Source organism: Elaeis guineensis, chromosome 1 (genome assembly GCF_000442705.2).
Source record: "Elaeis guineensis isolate ETL-2024a chromosome 1, EG11, whole genome shotgun sequence".
NCBI classification, from domain to species: Eukaryota; Viridiplantae; Streptophyta; class Magnoliopsida; order Arecales; family Arecaceae; genus Elaeis; species Elaeis guineensis.
In genome coordinates this window covers 166978301-166997339 of record NC_025993.2, presented here as the reverse complement: position 1 = coordinate 166997339, position 19039 = coordinate 166978301, and the positions used below count along the sequence as shown (strand labels likewise).

General features: G+C 34.5%; 2 protein-coding genes across 7 annotated transcripts; one reads left to right on the top strand and one right to left on the bottom strand.

Moving 5' to 3' along the window:
- The first annotated feature begins 812 nt into the window (after positions 1 to 812).
- LOC105060272 (protein FLX-like 2) lies at positions 813 to 8425 on the top strand. 6 transcript variants are annotated; one of them, XM_010943918.4, is made up of 7 exons: positions 824 to 996; positions 5371 to 5464; positions 5604 to 5694; positions 6038 to 6614; positions 6739 to 6896; positions 7012 to 7112; positions 7748 to 8425. In XM_010943918.4, the coding sequence occupies exons 3-7, from the start codon at positions 5637 to 5639 to the stop codon at positions 8171 to 8173; spliced, it is 1320 nt and encodes a 439-aa protein (XP_010942220.1). In that variant the 5' UTR covers positions 824 to 996; positions 5371 to 5464; positions 5604 to 5636; the 3' UTR covers positions 8174 to 8425. The 6 variants fall into 6 exon arrangements, with proteins under 6 accessions (XP_010942222.1, XP_010942220.1, XP_010942219.1 ...); XM_010943917.4 differs by having other exon boundaries at positions 5598 to 5694; XM_010943915.4 differs by having other exon boundaries at positions 824 to 1072; positions 5598 to 5694.
- A 4911-nt stretch (positions 8426 to 13336) lies between these two features.
- On the bottom strand, positions 13337 to 18177 carry LOC105060274 (uncharacterized). Its single transcript, XM_010943921.4, has 6 exons — positions 17956 to 18177; positions 16404 to 16737; positions 16108 to 16324; positions 15497 to 16034; positions 15312 to 15410; positions 13337 to 13716 (listed from the first exon to the last, which is right to left on the bottom strand). Exons 1-6 carry the CDS (start codon positions 18014 to 18016, stop codon positions 13460 to 13462), a joined length of 1506 nt encoding a protein of 501 aa, XP_010942223.1. The 5' UTR covers positions 18017 to 18177; the 3' UTR covers positions 13337 to 13459.
- Positions 18178 to 19039: the final 862 nt, after the last annotated feature.

Sequence of the window (19039 nt, the reverse complement as noted above, 5' to 3'; positions counted from 1 at the left end):
TTCGATTTTTAAAATTTAGATCTCTTGGGAGTCATCAGTTAGAGGTACACTCATCAATCTATTTCTGATCGATATCTCATAAGGTCGCCTATCACTATCTTTTTCTATAAGAGATGGGAATGTAGTCGTCAGAGGTATTTTTACGATTAAGTCTTGTACACTGATATATTTTTACTCTACTCCAAACTCGAAAGTACTGTTACTGGTGGTGGCTATGGTGGCCGACGTGCAACATTATCAACTCTGTCGTTGGGAGAGTTAGGAGGTACGGGAGGAAAGGATTGAAAGAGAAGGAAAAAGAGCAGAAAAGATGAAAAAAATTAAAAATAATTAAAAATAAAAAATAATAAAAAATAATATATTTATGAAGAAGCTTCATGGAATTAGAATCTTTGAATCTTCACAAAATTTATCTAATAACTTATAATTTATATTATAAATAAAATATATTTTTTATTATTTAATTATTTTTAAAATATTTATAAAATAAATATAATAAAATAGATAAATAAAAAATATATATTTTTAAAAATTATATGGCATAAATTTTATTTTATTTTTTAAAAAAATTGCATCGCGTGCTATGCACGGGGTTAGCCCGTGATACAAATAATTATGCGAGCTGTGGCAAGCCGCACCACCGATGGCAAGCAAGAAGCAACCGAGCAAAAGGACAACGCAAAGGCGCATAGAAGTTTCCATGTAGACTCCCATCCCACCGTCCCTTTTGACACACTTGGATGGCCGATCTTGATCTCGTATATAAATATATACGCGGAACATCTGCACCGTCCAATCGTGTTTTGGTGTGATGACTGCCCAGTGCGTGCCAACGGTGATCACATCCTCCGCCAGAGGAATGGGGTCGTGAAAATTCCCCACAAACGCTGTTCCTCCTTCCCCTTCCTCTCTCCCACTCTTTCTTCTACCCATCGACCGCGCAAGGCCGGCAGATTCCCAAGCCAAACCCTTGCGAGAGAGACAAACAAGAAACGCGTCAGTATTTCCTCTCTTTCATCCGATTGGTTCTCCTGCTGCGTTCTTCACGCCTCCTAACCTGCGAGCCCCTAGGGTTAGGGCTACTTTGATGCATTCTTTCTTTTCTTCAATCTTCTAATGGTTTTAATTTGTTATTGGATTTCTCTTATGTCAAAATTTCGTTTTGCTTTTAATTTTTGTTTCGATTTTGGCATCCTTAATGAGAAATAAGAAGCAGAGGTAGATTTCGAAGATGATGTGTTGTTTTTTTGACGGTTTCGAAGATAAGTAATCGTTCCACTTCGTTGCTGGTCTTCATATCTGCCTCATTGAGGCGGTTTTTCGGTTTTGTTGAAGAAAAAAATATGGGGAGAGAAGCAATGATTTGGGGCTGTAAGGACGATGGTGGAGTAAACCTATGTTCTTGAGTCTTCTACTGAGCTGATTCGACATCGAACAAAAGCCCAATTAATTGGAAAAATTCCTAGTGGCATAGATTTTACTTGAATGATTGGTGAGTAACGATTCAAATTTAATCCCAAGTGCAGATTGAATGAGACACATTGTATAGAAAACGGCAAAATGTTGTCATTTTTCAAGCATTGACACTTAGGGTGAATTTTAGGCACTACCCAGGTAGCACCATGATGATATTTGTAACTATGGTAAGCAGGGTATGTTAGATTAAGGGAATGAGAAAGAAGTCTAAATGAAAGGATGAAAGAAGTCACTAAGAATAGGAAAGAGTCTTGTTGGTTGTGGTATACCTGGTCCTTGCTTCTGTATCATCTCAAGGAAGGATGGTTAGAAGAGGAGGAGATGCTCTGAGAGCTTGGCTAAATAAGAAGAGAAAGGAGGCAAAAAAGGAGAAGGATGAAGGACAGGATTATGAGTGAGAGAGTGGGGTGGGGGGGGACCGAGAGAGAGAGGACAGGATTATGAGAGACACACACAGAGAGAGAGAGAGAGAGAGAGAGAGAGAGAGAGGTGGTGGTGTACAGTCAAGGTTTTGAAAAACAGAGATTTTTTACCCAAAAAAAACAGAGTTCTCAGCTATCTCCGTAGGTTGCTAAGACCAAGATGAACTGAGATCTTGGTTCCTCTTGTCAGATATGGAAACTAGAAAAATTTGGAAGGGACTGAGATTTTTCGATGTTGATATTTTAGGGCCAAGATATCAAAATCTTGACTAATATTACCAAATTCGAGATTAGCACTATGTTTATCCATTGCTTTTGAAATTAATTAGTTATAAGGCTTATTTAAGGAAGTAAAAGGCGATTGGGAAGTATTAGCTGACATGTGTATCCCATAGTGACCGATATCTTGGTATTTATAGGCTTGTATTTGCCAAGATTTTATGGTTTAAGATTTCCTATATGACTATGTATCATATGTTTGTGTGGAGGGGGATATATGGGCTGAGTATGGCTATAAACCAATACAAACCCATAAGATGAGGGGGAAAAAACGAAGTTCTTAGCTCTCTAACCATGTTTTAAGTTATATCAGAGTGCTTGGATAACAAAATTAGCTGGATGGGAGAACCTCAGCTCCATCTTGTCCTTCCTTAGGGAGCCTTGATCTGACATCAGTATTTGTTTCTAGCATCCTAGCTGATGAGAGAGAAAACTGGAGTCAATCGTAAGAAATATTTTGCATGCAAATAGTATAAACAGAGGGAAGACAATCCATTTATTAAGTCTGGGTAAGGTTTCTTTTTAATCCAAATACATTACAGTTCTGTTGGGCATTGGGTATCACAAAGAGTGAGTTCTGGTGTCTGGCTTGTTAGAAGGCACTAAATATAAAGTGGAAACTAGAAGTTGCATCCAGTATTTTGGAGTGATGTGTTTTTGAGTTTTCTTTCATGCATGACTTTTGCACCATTTCTTTAAATTTTTTTTTTTCTGTTCATGTGAAACAAGATGGAATTACTAAATTAATTTGATTGTTAGAGCAATTTGTGGTGGACTGGTATACTATGCTTTTTACATATGTCGTTAGGGATGGCAGTCGGGCTGATTTTTCCGGATAGCCAATCCATCCGAAATCCTAATAGGATCCGTTTAGCATACCCTAATGGGATTTGGGATGGGTTTGGATCCTTTGGGATTTAACTAAAATCTATTCGAATTTGAGACGGGTTTGGGATTTATCTCTCGGGTACCTGCTACTCGAACCCGCTTATATACAAACACCAATATAAAGGCCTAGCCAAAGTCTAAGCTTCTCAATTGGCCGCTCCAAGCCTCCTACCTGATTGGGACTCTTGAGGATGGAAAAGAGAGGGAAAACCGGGGAAATCAAAGGAAATATCAAGGAAAACAAAGAAAAAATGGAAAAAATTTAAAGGTAAGACCTTTTCCCAGATTAATCTTTTTTTCTTTTCCCCTGTTTTTTTTTTTTTCAATTTCATTATCTTTCTTTGGAGATCCGTGGGAAAGGATAGCACTTGAGGGAGATGGGAGGGGTTTCTTAGGTTTCCATTGAGGTTTTTTTCTCTAACATATGGGATTTTGTGGGAGTTGTGGCGGTGTGAATTGGTCCCTTTAGGTTTTGAGAGCTTAATCTTGGTAGAAGCATGATATTTTGCATGATTTGGGGGATTTTTTATCGAAAGGCTCCAAGCCTCCCACCCGATTGAGACTCCTGGGGCTGGAAAAAAATAGAGAAAAAATTAGGGGAAAACATAGGAAAATTAATGAAAAAGGAAAAAAATTTAAAAGGTATAACCTTTTCCCACATAGATTGGTAATGCTTTTTTTTTTTCTTTTTGCTACATTTTCTTTTCATTTCATTCTTTGTTTCGGAGATCTACGGGGAAGGAGAGATCCCAAGGGAGGTCTGAGGGGTTTTTAGGTTCCGATTGTGGTGGTGTGAGTGGGTCCCTTGGGTTTTTGAGAGCTTAATCTTGGTAGAGGCATGATATTTCATAGGATATGGGGATTTTTGATTGAAACGATTCTTTTTTGGCTACAAAAGTTTTGAATTATGGATCCTGTTCTCATGATAATATGTATAAGAATAAAGATTAGTCGGGCAGGTTCGGTTACCTGGCGGGTATACCAATTTTAAATGGGATGGGTTTGGGATTTCTGGTTAATTTTGTAATCGGGTTTGGGACGGGTTCGGGTAGTAAGATTTTAAACGGGTTTGGATATGGGTAGGACAAATTTTGTGGGTACTTTACCCGTTGCCATCCCTACATGTCACAAATGTGTAAGCAAAGACAATGTGTATGATAGAGTCCTTGGTGAGTTTTTTCCTTTTTTTTTTTTTAATTCAAAAAACCAAAGATGGTGATACAATAAGTAGAGGTAGTTAATAATTGTCCATGGTATTGCAACAATATTGTCCATATTATTGAAAAAAATTGAATTTATTCTGTATACAAATGCTCTACAATTGTGCATTTGTTTATGACTTTTATAATTTACCAATCAATCATTCCCAAATCATCAATAATTCAGGAAACATATATGGATCATGCATAAACATTGTTACGTGGATGTGGGTGATGTTAATTTTGCCTTATTTACTGTTTTTTTTTCTTCCATGCTTGTTTTATGTGAATAAACATTTAAATAATTCAATAAGCTTATATTTCTTATATCTATTGATTTCCTTGGTATCTTCTATTATCTAGATGTTTTCCAAACTTCTTACCAAATTTTCTGAATTTTTCTTCAATGCTAAGCTTGTATGGTATTTAGATATATATACTTATAGGATGAGTCGAATTTCAGGTGTACAACGTGCATTCCTCCTTTGCTTATTGGGGTTTATCTCTTTTTTAGGCTCTTAAGACTTATTTTTGGTGAATTATGCTGGGTAATCATGTTTCAAATTATGATGTAGTTCATCATCTGTTCCTTATTGCATGTTTTACTTCTAGATTTGGAATTTATTCTTTTCTTTGTTCGAGGCGGTATGGGTGTTTCCAAGATGATGATGATGATCAATGTTTATCTTTTATTGATTAAGTCATTGGATTCATTTTCTGTTTCAACAGTTATCATAGTTTGTACCAAGAGATGCTCATAGTTTGATGAATATCTGACTTGTACTGGTTTTTGATCCACAAGACCAAAGTGAATATAAAAATTAAAGATGGAAAAAACCATATGAGGGTTCGACAATACTGCCTCCCATCAATTATGCTAATTGATTTTTATTTCCTCCTTCCCTTACCAAGTGATCGCTGTCGTTGTTTGAATTTTGTTTTCATATCTTGGAGTAAACTTTTCAAGGCTAATAAATTTAAACTTGCCTGTTGTTTCCATGTATTCTGCATTTCTTACTCCTTTAACATATCTAGATATATTCATCTGCAATAATAATTTGAATCATCCCTTGTAAGTGGCAGCATACTTTGCTTCTTTGCTGTAGTGGCATGGAATGATTGGCCCTCTCAAAACTTATAATATTCTTCAGAAGACTCTTTATAACGGAATTGGGTAATGCATCTCTGCCAAGAGAAGAGGCAAGCTTGATTGACTTGGTTTGCTTTGTGGTACTTAGGAGAAATTATTGGAACTCTGTTCATTATCTATTCTTATGCTTAAATATGTGGAAAATGTTTCATGACACTTGATCCCCTGTTGATGACTCACTAGATACAGATTGATGAATTTTGCAACAAAAACAATTGTTCGATGGATATAAGGCGTCACGAGTTCAAGGAGAACATATCTAGTAACATCAAGCAGCAAGGCTAATCCACTTATCCCTTTGATATTGCTTGGCTATTATTATGTTTAAAATAAGCTGCTTGAAATGGAGAGTGCGTTAAATGTCACTTTGGAATTGAACTCCTTTATGTGCTTTATTCTTGGTGTTTTTCCTGTCATCTGAATGTTGGACTGTGGTAGGAGTGAGCTGATAGCAGAAGATATACTAAGCACATAGTTGTCTACTGCATCATGTCAAGTTCATACTCATCTTTTTCCTGTGTCTTGGGGCACATCTTGACATTCTTCTTTTATGTATGATGTATATTTATTAATTTATTAATCTTTTCTAGGGTGACAATTTTTGGTTATTCCATCATTTGCAGACCTGATTCTGTTGATTGTGATGGGAAGCAAAGGCCGTATACCACCTCCTTATTTACGTCGGCCTCTTCCTAGCCCTGGCATTCTACACCCTGAGCCATTTGGTCCAGGTATCCGTCCTCCACCCGGTGCCTTTCCATTTGATATGTTGCCTTCCCCAGAAATTTTGGAGCAGAAGCTTGCTCATCAACATATGGAGATGCAAAGGCTTGCAACAGAGAATGAAAGGCTTGCAGCAACACATTCCTCTCTGAGACAACAACTGGCTGCTGCTCAACAGGATTTGCAGAGATTTCAGACCCGTAATGGTGCTGTCATTGCTGAGCAGGAACAACAGTTGAGAGTCCTCAAAGACAAGATAGCAAAGATGGAAGCTGATTTGAAAGCCTCTGAACCTGTTAAAGTGGAGTTGCAACAGGCTCATGCGGAGGCTCAAAGTTTGATTGCAGTGAGACAGGAACTCATCTCAAAAGTGCAACAACTTACTCAGGATCTGCAGAGGAGCCATGCTGATGCTCAGCAAATCCCAGCACTAATGTCTGAACTGGATGCTCTTAGACAAGAATATCAACATTGCAGGTCATAATCTCTGCTGTAAAGTTTATTGTTCAGCAAGATTTTTTTTTGTGTTGTGGGGGGGAGGGTTGAGGCAGGGGCTGATATTTAGATGTTTAAGCTCAATTTTTATGTTTTTCCATTGCAGAGCTACGTATGATTATGAAAGAAAACTGCGTATTGACCACTATGAGTCTCTCCAGGTAATGGAAAAGAACTATGTTTCCATGGTTAGGGAGGTGGAAAAGCTACGTGCTGAATTGACAAATGCTACTAACCTTGATAGAAGTGGTGCCAGTGCTTTAGGTATGCGTGACATACGTAAATTGCCAGACTGCCTTTCTGAATGCAATCATTTTTTTTTACTTACGGTGACTGGTGAGTATCAAGGGCTTCACGTGGCTCTTGTAATGTGTTGCAGGGGGGCCATTTGGTACCAGGGCTGCACACAAGGGAAACGATACATCTGGTCATCATTCCATTGGACAAAATGCTTATGATGATGGCTATGGAGTACCCCAGGTGAGCATTATCTTCACTTTGTTTCAATAAAGTTCATCCACTTACTGTCTAATTACTTGACGGATAATTTTCATCCTCGTTTCCTACACGTCAAGATCATTTGCCTGACAATGTAATCTGTGTTTTAATCATGCTGGCTTATTAGATGCCCTATCTCATTACAAGTTACATATCAACTAAATGCTTGTGCATGAATGCACATGCACTCTTTCTTGCTTCAGGAAACCAATAGTCAAAGATTCTGATGGCATTAAACAGTAGGCATTTAGTTGGTTTCTGCCATTAAGAAGATTCTGTCAAGAGATGGTTTTAGACAGTTTTAATTAATAAAGCGCTACCTCAGAATTGAGAATCTTTCCACTAAGCTGTGTCTGTTGAATAAATGGGCATTGCTAATTTTGCTTTTGCTTATAGAGGATAAGAAAAGAAAATGTTTTGTCTCTGGATTTCACTTTGGTGGTAATGTTTTGTTTTTAATTGCAGTCTTTGCTTTGGGCTTCAGGGCGTCATCTTTGTTATTTCAGTCCTTAATATATTATCAATTGACTAAAGATAAAGCAAGAATTATTCATTCATGGTATTTTTATGTCTCTCTTGTATGTATGCTAAGACGACCTCTTATTACTGAAATACAGGGTGGTGGGCCTTCTAGTGGTGCAGCTCGATATGATGGAGGTCCTTCTGCCCAGGCTGGATATGATGCACCCAGGGGTCCCACATATGATGCTCCAAGAAATGCAAGTTATGATGCATCCAGGGTGGCTGGCTATGGTGCTTCTAGAGGCAGCAGCTATGACGCACCCAGAGGGACTGGCTATGAGGCTCCTAGAGGATCTGCGTATGATGCTTCTCGAGGAACAGTGGTGCCTCAGGCAGCAGCTCCTGCTGGCAGCACCGCTGCACCCTACGGATCAACACAGGCTCCATCACCGTATGGGTCAGCTCAGGTACCATCACCCTATGGATCAGCACAGCCTCCAACATATGGAACGGGGCAGACCCCAAACCGAGCAGGTGGTGGTTATGAAGCACCTCGTGGTGGGAATGCTGCACATAGATAAGCTTTAACTCACCCCACAATTTTCTGATTTTTATGGAGATTTCCTGGTGACAGTTCTCTCACCATCAAATGTCTCTAGCTTTTGGGATTCTACCCTGCAAACTTGATGGAAGTTTTCGGCAATGTTCCTGGTGTTTGAAATACAACTGGTATTTGAATTACATTGGGTGGGGAATATTTTGTGGACAGGAATGTGCAAGCTGGTCAATCGTCATGGGGGAGTTTCTTATGATCTTCCCATTTGCTTGTTGAATTTCAAATGTTCCTCTCTTTTTTCCCCTTCTTTTTATGATTCTCCAAGTTATTATGAGTTGCTGGCATGGATACTTTTGTTTGGTGGTTAATCGGCATGCATAACCTTGCACCTGGATCTCTTCAAAGACAGTCGTTCTGGGGCTTGCCATAACAAACTGTACCATCAACTTTGAATGTTTGTTAAATTGTTCATTTGTCTTGTGAGCTGTTGTGCCATGTTGGTTCCATTGCTGTAGAACTAGTTTGCTGCCTGATCGATGCCTCTGGCTTGTAAAACAGAGGGCGTGCCTCTTGGCGGCACTGAGCGCGCTGACGAATAGAGTTATGCAAAACTAGAAGCTGTTTTTAGTGGTCACTGCGTGATTTTGATGGATTGAGGTGCACTTATTTTTCAGATGACCGAAGGCCAAGCATACGCAATAGTCACTGTGTGGGGTTAGCTTCTTGGAGAGGGTGCTATATTATCCAAGTCTTTATCTAATGTTTGGTGTCTCCAAATCTGAAGCCATATTTACAGTTCAAGTCCAGTCCCACCAAATCTGATGCCTGGGTTACAGTCTTGAGTTGTGTTTGGGGTTGGGGAAAACTTGCTGTCAGTGTTTTATTTTCACTTATCATGCAAGCCAGAGCCATATTCTGGCTGTAGCTATGTTGTCTGCGAATATATGATAATCTTTGGTTAAGAAACTTGGAAAGCCTGAGGCAGCAATCTTGCTTGTGCATCTTAGCTTTGGAGCTTCTCTAATCAAGTACAGCAGTGGAAAATACGAACAGCTTTGCTTCTTTAATCAATTTCAGACGTAAAGAAGGATACAATCAGCTTACTTTTTTATCTTTTGGCAGATAATGGTACTGTAAAGACACGTCTCTCACCTGTACATTACAGCTATATTAAAGGAAAAAAAAATATACCGTTACCTTCAGCAGAGTGCTTTATGTAATTAATTTAAAAAAATTATTTATAAAAATAATTTAATTTTTAATTTATTTATTAAAATGATGCAAACAGAATAAAATGTCATTCAAAATGATATTTTTTTGATAGTCACGTCACCATCCTATTTCACCTATTTTTCACGTGGATGGAAAAAAAAAATTAAAATCATCAAATCAAATAGTATTTTTTAAAATGCTATTTGAATTGACGATTTTATTTTTTTCAAAAAAAATAAAAAAAATAAAAAATAAAAAATATAATTTTAAATTTTAAATTTTTTAAAAAATAAAAATTATAATTTTGATTAAAATAAAAATTATCATTTCAAATTAGTATCTCCATTTCAAATTATCTTTTTAAAAAAATATCTGAAAAAAATTGGTGTAAAAAAAATAAAAAATATCATAAAAAAAGAATTGAAAAAAAATAGAAATTATAATTTTAAATTTAAAAAAATAAAAATTTTAATTTTAATTCAAATAAAAATCATCATTTCAAATTACAATCCCCTTTTCAAATTAATTTTTTAAAAAAAATACCATAAAAGAAGGAAAAATTGAGAAAAAAATAAAAATTATAATGTTAAATTTAAAAAAATAAAAATTTTAATTTTAATTTAAATAAAAAAACCATTTTAAATTATTTTCTCTATTTAAAATTAATTTTTTTAAAAAATATCCCAAAAAATCTTTAAAAATTAAAAAAATAAAAAATACCATAAAAAAGGAAAAATGAGAAAGAAATGAGAAAAAAAATAAAAATTATAATTTTAAATTTTAAAAAATAAAAATTTTAATTTTAATTCAAATAAAAAATATCATTTCAAATTACTAAATTAATTTAAAATTAATTTTTTAAAAAAATTTCAAATAAAGGAAAAAAATACTTAGTATTTTTAGATTTGTACTTAGTATTTTTGAAACTTTTATTGTACTATTTTTTGTATACTTGACATTTTTATTCTATTTAATATTATTAATTATTAATTTTATTTTATATTATTTAATTTTAAGTGATTGGATATTATGCTTTGTGGATATGAATACACATACTCTAATGTGTCTCAGAATATTAGGAGAGAAAAAGTTATGCTAAAAGGGCTATAGAAATTATAACGTAAATAATAATAATATATCAGATAATTTAATTATATTTTTTAAAATATCTAAAAATAAGCTAAATCAGACAAGTCGGTGAGGAACCATCAAAGTTCTAATCGATTTTTCGATATATGAGATGAATCGGACCGTCCTGATACATCTCGATCTGGTACGGACACGAACAGCTACGTATGGTGCGATATGGACTGATATAGGATGTGATATAATTTTAAATTTAAAATTATAATTTTTATTTCTTTCTCATTTTTTTATTTTTTTCTTTTTATGATATTTTTTATTTTTTTAAGTTTTTAAGATATATTTTTTTGGGATATTTTTTAAAAAATTAATTTTAAAAGGGAATTGTAATTTAAAATAATGATTTTTATTTGAATTAAAATTATTTTTTTAAATTTAAAATTATAATTTTTATTTTTTTCTTATTTTTTCTTATTTTTTTAATTTTTTAAGATATTTTTTAACAAAATTAATTTTAAAAGGGGATTGTAATTTGAAATGATGATTTTTATTTGAATTAAAATTAAAATTTTTATTTTTTTAAAATTTAGAATTATAATTTTTATTTTTTTCAATTCAATTCTTTTCCCTTTTTTTATGGTGTTTTTTATTTTTTTTACACCAATTTTTTTTAGATATTTTTTAAAAAAAATAATTTGAAATGGGGATAGTAATTTGAAAAGATATTTTTTATTTGAATTAAAGTTAAAATTTTTATATTTTTTAAAATTTTAATTTATAATTTTTATTTTTTCCCATTTTTTCACTTTTTATGGTATTTTTTATTTTTTTATTTTTTTTGAATTCAAATTAAAATTTTAATTTCTTTTATAAATTAAAATTAAAATTAAAATTTTATCTTATTTTTATCATTTTTTCTGTTTTTATGGCATTTTTTTTAGGTAGTTTTTTCCTTTGTTTGGAATATTTTTTAAAAAAATTAATTTGAAATGGGAAAAGTAATTTGAAATGATATTTTTTATTTGAATTAGAATTTAAAATTTTATTTTTTTTTAAATTTAAAATTATAATTTTTATTTTTTTACCATTTTTTTATTTTTTTATGATATTTTTTATTTCTTAAATTTTTTAAGATATATTTTTTTGAGATATTTTTTAAAAAAATTAATTAATTTGAAATGGAGAAAGTAATTTGAAATGATATTTTTTATTTGAATTAAAATTAAAATTTTTATTTTTTTAAATTTAAAATTATAATTTTTAATTTTTTCTCATTTTTTATGGTATTTTTTGTTTTTTTAATTTTTAAGTAAAAAAATTAATTTTAAATGAGAAAAAAATTTGAAATGATGTTTTTTATTTGAATTAAAATTAAAATTTTTATTTTTTAAAATTTAAAATTATAATTTTTATTTTTTTCTCATTTTTTTCTTTTATGATATTTTTTTAAAAAAATTAATTTGAAAAGGGATTGTAATTTGAAATGATGATTTTTATTTGAATTAAAATTAAAATTTTTATTTTTTTTAAAATTTAAAATTATAATTTTTATTTTTTTAAAATTTTTTTATGATTTTTTTAAAACTATTTTTTTCAGATATTTTTTAAAAAGATAATTTGAAATGGGAATACTAATTTGAAATGATGATTTTTATTTGAATCAAAATTATAATTTTTATTTTTTTAAAATTTAAAATTATAATTTTATTTTTTTTATTTTTTTTGAAAAAAAAATTAAAATCGTCAATTGAAATGGTATTTTTGAAAATACTATTTGATGATTTTTTTTTTTTTTTTTTCATCCATATGAAAAATAGATGATGATATGGTCATTATAAAACATGATTTTGAATAATATTTTATACTATTTACATCATTTTGATAAATAAATTAAAAATTTAATTATTTTTATAAATAATTTTTTTAAAAAATTAATTAGGTAAAACACTCACCCTAAGCATGTGTCGTGTATCGGACGTTCAGCGCGCTATGGGTCAGATGTTCCACGTGTTGACTGCTGTTTAGATCGGCTCGTCTCTAGGTTGGAGATGCGGGGAGCGACGCACGCCCTCTTCTGCACCCTCACCGTGCCTCCCTTGTTCCCATACGAAAAATCATTGTGAGGATGCGGTCGCCGTCACTGGCCATCCCCCGATTCTTTTCACCGGAGGTCAAGGGGCAACGGCACTGTCAATTCAGCCCTCATACCCTTAAAATCGGCCCTATATCTAGAATGGGCTGCACCATTGATGATGTGGTAGTAACTTTGGAGCATTTACTTACAAAAATTTATATTTTATTTTCAAATTTTAGTTTTAGATTTTAATTGTAGATGATCTTTTTAATTGCATGGTTGAGATTTGATCTCTGATCTCAAATTTTCAAGGGCTTCAATTAACTTGTGATTCTGCAACACAAGTAGCCACATTGTAAGGCACTTACTTGGGTGGACAAATTCTGTCCCCCCTGGACATTTATATATTCCAGGTGTTATCCTTCTTTCCACTCCCTCACCAAAAAACATAGGGCTATAGCTGAGTTAAAGGACAGCTAGGTCAAATGAATACGTAACAGGTGCTTCAGTAGGACCTGTTAATGTGGAAAAGTCTAAGCTATACAGGACTCATAGTTAAATTTCATTTACCCTGATTCAAGGGATTCTACTTATGACAGAACCATCCATTGGTCTATCACATCTTGTAGATATATTTGCTACAATGCATGTAGCACATATATTTACATGAGCAAACCTACAAAATCACCAGACAGCGTAGAGCATGATTGCCACTGAAATACAGCTAGCCAATAAGTGGTGAGAACTAAATTAGACCTTATATAAGCTGAAATCAGTTGCTATTTGACATCAAAAGAAAACTAATGAAAACCGGAAGCGTAAGAAATGAGTTCGGGTATTAACTATTTAGCTTGTTCAATCAGCAATGAAATAAATAATTTTCAGCAGTCACTCATAATATCTTATTCTGTAAGCAATAATTTGCAGTCGGATCCTAATATTCTAGGGTATAATTTGGGGCACAGCAGCTAAAGATGCTTGTACCTTCTCAATGGAGTATGATAAATCAACCATACCCCCTTGCAAATATTTCTCATACGCAGCTAGATCAAAGTGACCATGACCACACATAGCCATCAAAATAACTTTTCTTTCCCCTGTCTCTTTGCAATGCAATGCTTCCCTAATTGCGGCTGCTATAGCATGAGTTGGTTCTGGAGCTGGAATCAGACCCTCTGTACGGGCAAATTGTAAAGCAGCTGTAATCAAAGAAAATATATTTCAGAACCACTGTGTTTATAAAATATAATAACCACATGTTACAAGTAAATGCATGTATTTTTAATTTCTTAAAAAAGGAGTAATATTTCAAGAAAGAAGCTAGACATAGCTGCAAAACTGAAGCCTAGACTGACCAGTTACCAAGTATTGACACATTAGTTTATCCTGACTTCTACCTTCTTTGTGGATGGAAGAACCATGAAGTGCAGAATATGGTGCAGTGCAAGAACTTACTGGTCTTTTTCTGGATTTTCTTGTATAAAAAGAGTATAATATCTACAACCCGATAAAATTTACTGGAAACCACTGCTTACTTGAGGTCAACATTTAACCAATATACGACATCTTCATTTTTTTTCAGTAAAATTCCAGTATGATGTGTATAGAATCTTATGCATTTGCACCAAAAGCAAAGATGTTTGTGAGCAAACTCAGCATGAGGAGGTATAAATTACTTGCCAACATGCATATTAGTGAAGCACGTGAAATTCATCTGTCACAAGATATTTTATTTAATGTGTTTGGAAGCCCAGTCGTGTAGCATAGAGATATAGTGCCACAGATCCCAACCCAACTTGTTGACACTCCAGGGAATTAGGAAAAGATGCTACAATACTTGACTTCTCAAAGAAAAGTGTTCTATATATTTCAGCCAAAAGTGTTGATACATGGTATAGTTTTCCAAAGTGCCCTGTCAAAGAACACTTCATTCTGAAATTATGGTGTTTCAATCCCATGAAATTTTAAGTGGCAGATGACACATACTGGAGAATCAGATACTTGTACATCTACTAAAAGCAACTATGTAATAACTAATAGATGAATCAATGGGAAAGGAGGAAACCAAGCAGCATTAAAGTCACCAAGGCACCATGACCACAAGCTAAACTGAAATAGTGTTTCAGGAATGTATAATCATGAAGTTCAAGGATAACGTCACAAAGCTGTGAACATGTAAGACCTCCAGAAAGTTGAGATGGAAGCGAAAAATAAAAAAAATAGCATGCACCCTAACCATAAAGCAGCATTAAAGATGCTAACAAAGCTTTTCAACAATATTTTACCGACCGCTGTTAGTGGCTGGATTATTAAAGATGTCTCTCAATCTCCATTAATAGTCCTAGAGCCCTTTGGAGAAAATTTGTAATCAATGTAAATCTTCTTATGAGGGCATGATCCAATATATACACCATTATAACTCATACTCCAATGAACTTGAGGCAGCACTTGAAATATGTGTGCATGGTGGGCATACATATACATGTACAGACTGAATATATAAGAGAAAAAATGTGTGGAGAGCATCTGAAATGCATATTTGTGTTGTATATACAGTAAAATATTCTATATCATTACATCCAACATTTATAACACTTCTTTTTCATGAAATGCAGCTAAGTATATTTAACAATCATGCGGAATATTTCATGTGATTTTTGTCGGCTGTCAATTTTCTAAGTTTGATTACCATTAGTAAGAAAGATCTCCTTTCTTTTTGTTTTTTAATAGTTTTTCTTGCAATTTTCAAGCATGTCCTTATCACTAAAAGAAGTCAATAGCTGGAATCTGTCACCTTGGAAGCATTCAGTCTGAGGTATCGCAGCAGCTTCCATAAAACCCAGTTCATAAACATGTGAAATTAGTGGAGCCATTCCATGGTAGCGCAGACCACCTGCAACATGAGCAACCAAATCAATAAACCAAAAAACAAGAAAAAAAGAGAGAGCTAAACCAAATTCCGAACTCAAGAATTTTTGCCTGCATGAATTGGGTCAGGAACAAAGTCATGCCCAAGAGTGTGCATCTTCAACAATGGTGTCATCCCTGCTGTGTCACCATAATCATAGGTGTAAATGCCTTGGGTAAGTGAAGGGCATGCTGCAGGCTCCACAGCTCTTATAATTGGATTTATCTTTCCATTTAACTTTTCTCGAATGAACGGAAATGCCAGCCCCCCAAAATTAGACCCACCACCAGTGCAGCCAATGATCACATCTGGTGTCTCACCTACTGCTTCCATTTGTTTTAGACACTCCTCACCAATGACAGTTTGGTGTAGCAAGACATGATTCAAAACACTGCCCAAACAATATTTGGTGTCAGCATGTGTAGCTGCAACTTCTACAGCTTCTGAGATTGCTATTCCCAAACTACCAGGGCTTGAAGGATCTGTCTCAAGGATTTTCCTGCCTGCATGAGTTATATCAGATGGTGATGGGTTCACTTTGGCTCCCCAAGTTTGCATCATCAGTTTCCTATAAGGTTTTTGATCATAGGATGCACGGACCTGCCAGACCTGGATAATGAATCAACTAACCTAGTTAGTTTCATGAATAAAGACTTCCTTATCAACAACTTAATTTACTTGCCTCACAGTTGAGTCCAAACAGACTGCATGCAAAGGCCAAAGAACTGCCCCATTGGCCCGCACCAGTTTCAGTTACAACATTTCTCACTCTTTGTTGAGCATTATACCAGGCTTGGGGGACTGCTGTATTGGGTTTGTGTGATCCAGCTGGGCTGGTGCCCTCATACTTGTAGTAGATTTTTGCTGGGGTGTTGATCAGCTTCTCCAGTCTCTTAGCTCTAATGATCAATAAGAAATTTAAGCTCCATTTTTTTGTTTAAATGGTTACAGAATTTATGCTGATGACACAAGACAAACCTGATCAGGGGTGTTGGTCGCCAGAGCTTATAGATATCAATAACTTCATCTGGGATATCAATGAACCTATCATGACTCACCTCTTGCTTAATCAACTCATCTGGGAAAAGGGGGGACAGGTCTTCAAATTTTAGTGGCTTGTGTGTCTTTGGATGCAGAGCTGGAGGAGGTTTCAGTGGGAGGTCAGCAACAAGATTATACCATTGCTTTGGGATTTCTACCATGTTTAGATCCTTGGAACTTGCTCTGAATCTCATTTTGTAACTGGATGAGTGCTTCTTATACGCTGCAAGCTTTAGCTTTGGTGTGAAACCATGCAATGGCTCCTCAATATCTATGAGCACAGACAGAAAATGATCTATATTTATGTTCTGTCCATGAAGTAGGACGAGCTTTTGTGTGTGTGTGTGTGTATCCAAATATCTCAAATATAAAAACTAGAACTGTTTAGTGAAAAATTATGTAGGCAAATATTGTAGAAGCAGCGTCGTTAAACATGCTAGATACAATGTCTTCCCAAGGCAACAGATGCATAACGATCAGGAATCAAAAGATTCATCTGAAGTACAGGAAAAAGCTTTTCTCATTTCTATTTCTGCATCACAGTAGAGAGATTCTGGTAAATAATGACTCATGTTACCCAAACTAGTAATTACAATGCTTGTTCAACATCCAACCCAAAAGGAATGAACTTCTTGAGATAGTATGACCTTATGAGGGGCTGTCCAAGTCCAAGTTTTGTGATTATGTAGTTTGAGTCTGCATTCATTCTCTTCTCTTTGTTTGCATGGGGACTGCTATAAGGCAGCTGGGATTCGATCATGCTTCAATGGCAACCATTACCATAGTTTAGCAACTTAATATGCAAAATAAAAAGGTTGTTGGATCTCACTATCTTCAGCAGTTAGCTACACCATTAACATGACATATGTGAAGATTTCATCCCGTTGAACTTGCCAAAGCATGCCATGAAATTCCACATATTTACTTATCAGTTTTTTTTTTCTCTAAAACAGGATAGCATCCCTTCATTCTGTTGACACAGACGTTGCTCATCTCATCGGTGTTTAAAGTATTTGCCAAGAGTACTTTAAAACAGGATAGCAACCCTTCAGTTAGCCGTTAGTCAGAAGCATTTGCCAAGAATAAATATGTTCCTTCTATCCTGAAACTAAATATCAGGTCGCGAGGCCAGATGTAACAGATTTTACATGGTTCCAATTTTGATTTTAGCTGAAACAGAGCGTTTTAAGTAACTCTATTAGTTTCAATGGAAGCTACTAGAGCGGATCTGAGAAGGAAAACCTGGTTCAACTTTCCATGTGGACTGACGTTTCAACTTTCCATTTATCTAGAATGAACCAGAAACTCGGTAAAATTAAATTAATGACTCTTTTGTTGATGGCCAGAGTGAAAGGGGTGCTAAAATACTGGGGCATATATACCCCATTGCTTGAATTTGTTTTGTGTTATAGCCAGAAAGGAACACGAGTTCACACTATTTACGGTGTTACTAATCTCATCAGAAAGCACACAGAGAGAGAGGGGGTACCAGAGTGCGGTCTCAGAGAACGGCCGGGAATAGGAGAAGAAGGTCGGAGAGCCGTCGCCATGAGATCTCCCTCTCGTGTACTCTCTTTGTTTCTGGGGCAGAGTCAGAGATGTTACTTAGGGCTTCCTTCTGCTGTCTTCCTCTAATTTCTTTTACTCCAGCCGCCCCTTGACTGGGATTTTCTATTCCTCCCTTTCGCCTGCTGGCGTTTGAATGAGACGTGGAAGGGACCAACATGTGGAAGAAGCGGTCGGATGCCTCGCAACGCTGGCACTAGGCAGCCCAAGATTCCCAGGCGGTGGCCAAGGCCTGGAGCGCAAGCCCTTTGCCTAGTTTTCATATTATTAGATTATAAAAATTAAAAATAGAATTGTGTAAATTAAAACTGATCTGAACTGCTGATTTCGATCCGATTTGGATTATTTTTTTAGATTCAATTTGATTTTGGTTTGATGATTGTTAGAAATCAAAAGAATCAATTCAATTTCAGTTTCAATTTTGAAAAATCCGATCTAAACGGACTGCTATTGGTTTACTTATATTTTATCCTATCCCTACTTATTTATTAGTTCCATATTTAGGCAATCTAGTCTATCTCATAAATCACCCATTTGCCTAAGCTGCCCAACTTACATAGTTAGAAAAAATTAAAATAAACAACAGCCCATTTAGTTTATTTTATAATTATCTATTTTTTTTAGTGTAATATGACTGTCTATTTGATATATGCGTAATAGCCCACAATCTAATAAACCAAATTGAATCAAATCAATTTTTTTCGTCTGATTTGAACTGATTTTTCTCTATGATCGGTTCAATTTTGATTTTAATTTTAAAAAATAGATTCAATTTAACAATTAATTTTAAATTGATCTGGACCGAATCATGCATACCTCTAGTTAAAAGCAGAGTTAGAATTCGGTTATGGCTCTATTTAGCATGTTTTTGATATATGAATTGTCTATTTTTAAATAAATAGAACCTACATGTAGGAATGAGTTGCACTGATCTCTGATCATTGGTAGAGGGTTGCCACTAACATTGGCCGCGAGACAGCGTCTCGGGGACATGCTGATATATGGCA

Coding starts and splice junctions, on each gene's coding strand:
- LOC105060272 (XM_010943918.4), top strand. CDS start 5,637: ATGGATATAAGGCGTCACGAGTTCAAGGAGAACATATCTAGTAACATC. Junction 6,615..6,738: donor CAAGAATATCAACATTGCAG/GTCATAATCTCT, acceptor TTTCCATTGCAG/AGCTACGTATGATTATGAAA. Junction 6,897..7,011: donor AAGTGGTGCCAGTGCTTTAG/GTATGCGTGACA, acceptor AATGTGTTGCAG/GGGGGCCATTTGGTACCAGG.
- LOC105060274 (XM_010943921.4), bottom strand. CDS start 18,016: ATGGCGACGGCTCTCCGACCTTCTTCTCCTATTCCCGGCCGTTCTCTG. Junction 16,325..16,403: donor CGACCAACACCCCTGATCAG/GTTTGTCTTGTG, acceptor ATTGATCATTAG/AGCTAAGAGACTGGAGAAGC. Junction 15,411..15,496: donor TCCTGACCCAATTCATGCAG/GCAAAAATTCTT, acceptor CTCATGTTGCAG/GTGGTCTGCGCTACCATGGA.